Here is a 4,773-nt window from a genome sequence, read left to right on the forward strand (position 1 = left end):
AACCAACTCGTCTCTATTTTAGTAGGACATATATGATTTTTAAAATAAAAAACTTACTATCATTTAGAATGAAACCTTAAATAATTATTCATATATCATATACCATGTGAATTCATATTTATAACAAAAATACTTTTTTGATTAGTTAATGCGTTATTCAATTTTAATTAAATATTTCTTTATCAATGGTTAAATTAGTGTATGTATATATATAGCACTCATATATTTTTTAGAAAACATAGTGGGTGCAAAGTGACCCCATTCCAATGCACCTAGCTCCATCCCTGTATAAAACTGAAAAAGACACACGTGAATGAACAATTTTATTCCAATACTACATGTCGACCTCACTACATTGAGTGTTGCAGTAGTTATATTATTCTTTTGAATGGTGCACTCAACTGAAACTGTTTGAAACTGTTCCCTAACCGTGCGTGTATAAATGTCAAGCCAGCTGAGTGTTTCATTTTATATCTGCGAAGGTTTGCTGAAGAAGGAGAAATGAATCACGGAAGCAGGTAATAAGTTATAAAATAGTTTGGTTGTTTGTTATACAAATGTTTTTGAAATGCATCTGTTGTAATATGTTACATATTGCAGTTCAGATGAATCATCAGATGATGGTGGTGCTGATGGATACTACTGGGAGAAAACAATTACATCAGGCTACACTGCAAGCCGAAATGTTCTTGTAAGTATATACATGTTATTCAATATGCTGCTTCCATGTTTCATTAACACTAGCTCAGGTGTTGTAATCATATATTCTGCAGCATTTTCCAAGGAGAGTTTGTAGGTCCTGTCGCTTTTACTCTTCACATATAGATTTGTGTGATTATGATACAGGACTTACACATGAATGCATCATCCAGAGTGCAACTCTTAATAGTGGAGAGAAGCTGTATACAGGGGAGGGGTGGTACCAATTTGCAAGGATGAAAAGACTTAGGAGAGGTGATCGGTTAGGTTTTACCGTTTCGCTGGTTCCTAATAGGTTGTACGTGACATTGTTGAATCGTTGAAGGTGACATGTTTCGCGGTGTAAAATCAAAAAGCTGGAAAACTTAATGTTTATGGGTATCTAAGTATGTAATAATGTGAGCTATATATTGGATTAATATTAATTTATTAATTAATTAGGTCTGACTCATGTAAATAAATATTGGCTTTAAATAAAGATACCTAAATGTGATGATTGTTTGGGTTTAATTGGTAATTAAGCCAAGGGGTTTTATTTTGAAATTCAAAATACAAATCCCTCTTCTCTCTCTTCATGACTGTTGGGACGTAACTATTGGGATAGGATGTGATTGTTGGAATAAAGTGTCTATAAAAGGACACCCTTATGCAAGAAATACCAACTTTTCTCATTCCTTCTCACTTCTTACAAATACACAAAAGTATCTTCATCATCAAGGATACACATAAGGAAGAAGGAAGAGAGGAGAGAACAATTGCTTTCAAGAATCGCCATTATGGATCCGGGTACGTTTTTATTGTTCATTCATAGAAATTAAAACACCGTGAAAAACATAATATCAAGATCCAAAACAAAATAATGCTAACAGTTGGTATCAGAGCAAGGTTACCGATATTATGAGTTTCCGCTAATTATTAACTTGTATGAAAATTATTGTATACTATTGATACATATATGCAAACGCACTGTTCCAGAATGTGATATCATCCTATAATTCTATTATGACACGTTGGCATTGCATTAACAGTGACTATTATATAGTAACAATGGATGATAGTAATAGACATATATATTACCCAGGACGCATGCCAACGTTTTAGTGTTTAGTATATTCAAATTTTACGTTACTGTAGTTTCCTGTGCATAAATTATTATATATACTCTTTTTATATTATATATAAATAATTACTTTAGAATCATTATATTGAGAGTTTGTTAATCACCAAAGTGAGCAAATTCGTTAAAACTTACAATTCTAAATTATGAAAATGATTTTTGATTTGATGCTATATGGATAACATATTTATGTTAAATTATAATTATTATAAGACATATATAGATCATCCAAAGATGGATCGTGACTTATAATTAATGAAATTAAAGTATTTATTTACTCGTTGCTTGTATATCCAAAGATAGACATGCATGTTATTTTGAGTATGACTAATTCTTCATTTAGCATCGGTTTATTTTATTAAAATGTATTTATGAATCACCCAAAGGTGAATTTAGATACATGTTTAAAGGTAATTGGTTTGAATCCTTGAAGTTTATTCAAAGCATTAACGTATGAGCGCGTTTTAAATGTTTGCAGTTGCTACTAATATGTTTGCTCTGGGCAATGCAATGACAAAGTTCAATGGGCTGAACTATGCTGATTGGTCTGAAAAGATTCAGTTTCAACTGGGTGTTATGGACTTGGATATGGCATTGATAATGAATGAAAAGCCCGCGGCCATTACGGAGAATAGTACCGAAGATGAAAGGTCTCTTTTTGAGGCTTGGGAAAGGTCCAACAGGTTGTCTTTGAACTTGATGAGAATGACGATGGCAGACAATGTTAAGCCATCTATACCCAACACTGAAAATGCAAGGGAATTTATGAAAAATGTGAAAGAGTATTCAAATTCTGAAATTACTGACAAATCTGTTGTGGGGAATTTGATGAGTGAGTTGACGACTAAAAAGTTTGAATGGTCTCAACCCATTCATGATCATGTGACGCAAATGGGAAATTTGGCGGCAAAGTTGAAGTCCTTAGGTATGGACGTGAATGAATCTTTTCTTGTACAGTTTATCATTAACTCGCTTCCTCTTGAGTTTGGACAGTTCCAGGTGAACTACAACACCATCAAAGAAAAATGGAACTTTCAAGAAATTAAAGCTATGTTGGTTCAAGAAGAAGGGAGGCTAAAGAAGATGAAGGATCATTCTGTTCATCTCACGACTCACGATGGAGCCAGTTGCAGTAAGGTTAAGCCCGGCAAGAAGGACAAGAAAAAGGGAAAATCTCCTTTAAAGGTTAATGATGGTGGAGTCCAAAAGGAAAAGAAGTGCTATTTCTGTAAGGAGAACGGACACTTCAAGAAGGATTGTCCTAAGAGAAAGATGTGGTTCGAAAAGAAAGGTATGTTTTATGTTTCCATAAATTTCGAATCAAATCTTATTGAAGTACCAAATAATACTTGGTGGCTTGATTCGGGTGCGACTACTCATGTGTCACATATTATGCAGGGATTCCTTTCGATCCAAACCATAAAAGGAAGTGAAAATTTTCTTTATATGGGAAACAGAATGAAGGCACGAATAGAAGGAATAGGGACGTATAGATTGGTCTTGGATACTGGATATCATATAGATCTGAAAAGTTGTCTTTATGTACCTGGATGTGCTAGGAATTTAGTTTCTGTTGCAAAGTTAGATGGATTGAATTTTAATTTTAAGATTGGAAACGGTGTATTTACTTTATTTAAAGATTCATACAATTATGGTTCTGGTATTTTAATTGATGGTTTATATCGTTTTAATCTTGATGATAATTTTAAAGAATCTCTGTTTAATATTGAACATGTTGTTGGTAGTAAGCGAAGTAAAAATAATGAGAGTTCTGCTTATTTGTGGCATCAAAGATTAGGTCACATATCTAAAGAAAGAGTAACGAGGTTAATGAAAGATGAAGTATTACCTCTTTTAGATTTTGGTGACTGGAATATATGTTTGGATTGCATTAAAGGAAAACATTCCAAACAAATATCTAAGAATTCGTCTACAAGAAGCAGTGAACTCCTTGAATTGATACACACTGATATTTGTGGTCCCTTCGATGTCCCTTCTTGGGGAGGCGAAAAGTATTTTATCACTTTTATTGATGACTTCTCACGTTATTGTTACTTGTATTTATTGCATGAAAAATCTCAATCAGTGGACGTGCTAAAAGTATTCATTGATGAGGTGGAAAGGCAATTAGATAGAAAAGTAAAGATAGTGAGGTCTGATAGAGGTGGTGAGTATTATGGAAAATATAATGAGAAAGGACAATGTCCAGGCCCATTTGCAAAGTTCCTCGAAAGTCGGGGCATATGTGCACAATATACTATGCCTGGCACACCACAACAAAATGGTGTGGCTGAGAGGCGGAATCGTACTCTCATGAATATGGTTAGGTCAATGTTAAATTATAGTAATGTACCATTATCATTGTGGACCTACGCATTAAGGACCGCTGCGTATTTGATTAATAGGATTCCTAGCAAGGCAGTTCCTAAGACTCCTTATGAACTATGGACAGGAAGGAAACCTAGTTTAAGGCATCTTCATATTTGGGGATGTCAAGCTGAAGTAAGGGTGTATAATCCACATGAAAAGAAGCTTGATGCAAGAACCATTAGTGGTTTTTTTATTGGGTATCCTGAAAAATCAAAAGGGTATAGATTTTATTGTCCTGATCATAGTACGAGAATAATTGAGTCTGGTAATGCTCGGTTTATTGAAAATGGCCAGTTCAGTGGGAGTGAGAAATCACGTAAAGTAGATATTATGGAGACTCGTGGAGAACCCTCTTCACCTAAAGAATCTTCTCAGGTTGTTCTCCCTGTTGTTGTAGTACCGTCGTACAACACACATAGACAACAAATTAATATTCAAAACCCACAAAATGAACATATAGTTGATGAACCGGTTGACAATGTACAAGTCACTAATGAGCAAGAACAAGTTATCGAAGAAACACAAGAAATAGCGGTAAGAAGGTCTGAAAGGCAAAGAAGACCAGCTATTTCAAATGATTATGTTAT

General features: G+C 34.2%; 1 protein-coding gene across 1 annotated transcript; it reads left to right on the top strand.

Moving 5' to 3' along the window:
* Positions 1 to 501: 501 nt before the first annotated feature.
* On the top strand, positions 502 to 1,022 carry LOC131633455 (uncharacterized). Its single transcript, XM_058904171.1, has 3 exons — positions 502 to 518; positions 601 to 691; positions 774 to 1,022. The coding sequence occupies exons 1-3, from the start codon at positions 502 to 504 to the stop codon at positions 1,020 to 1,022; spliced, it is 357 nt and encodes a 118-aa protein (XP_058760154.1).
* The last annotated feature ends 3,751 nt before the right edge of the window (positions 1,023 to 4,773 follow it).

The sequence above is a fragment of the Vicia villosa genome, unplaced genomic scaffold, assembly GCF_029867415.1.
Source record: "Vicia villosa cultivar HV-30 ecotype Madison, WI unplaced genomic scaffold, Vvil1.0 ctg.001125F_1_1, whole genome shotgun sequence".
NCBI lineage: Eukaryota > Viridiplantae > Streptophyta > Magnoliopsida > Fabales > Fabaceae > Vicia > Vicia villosa.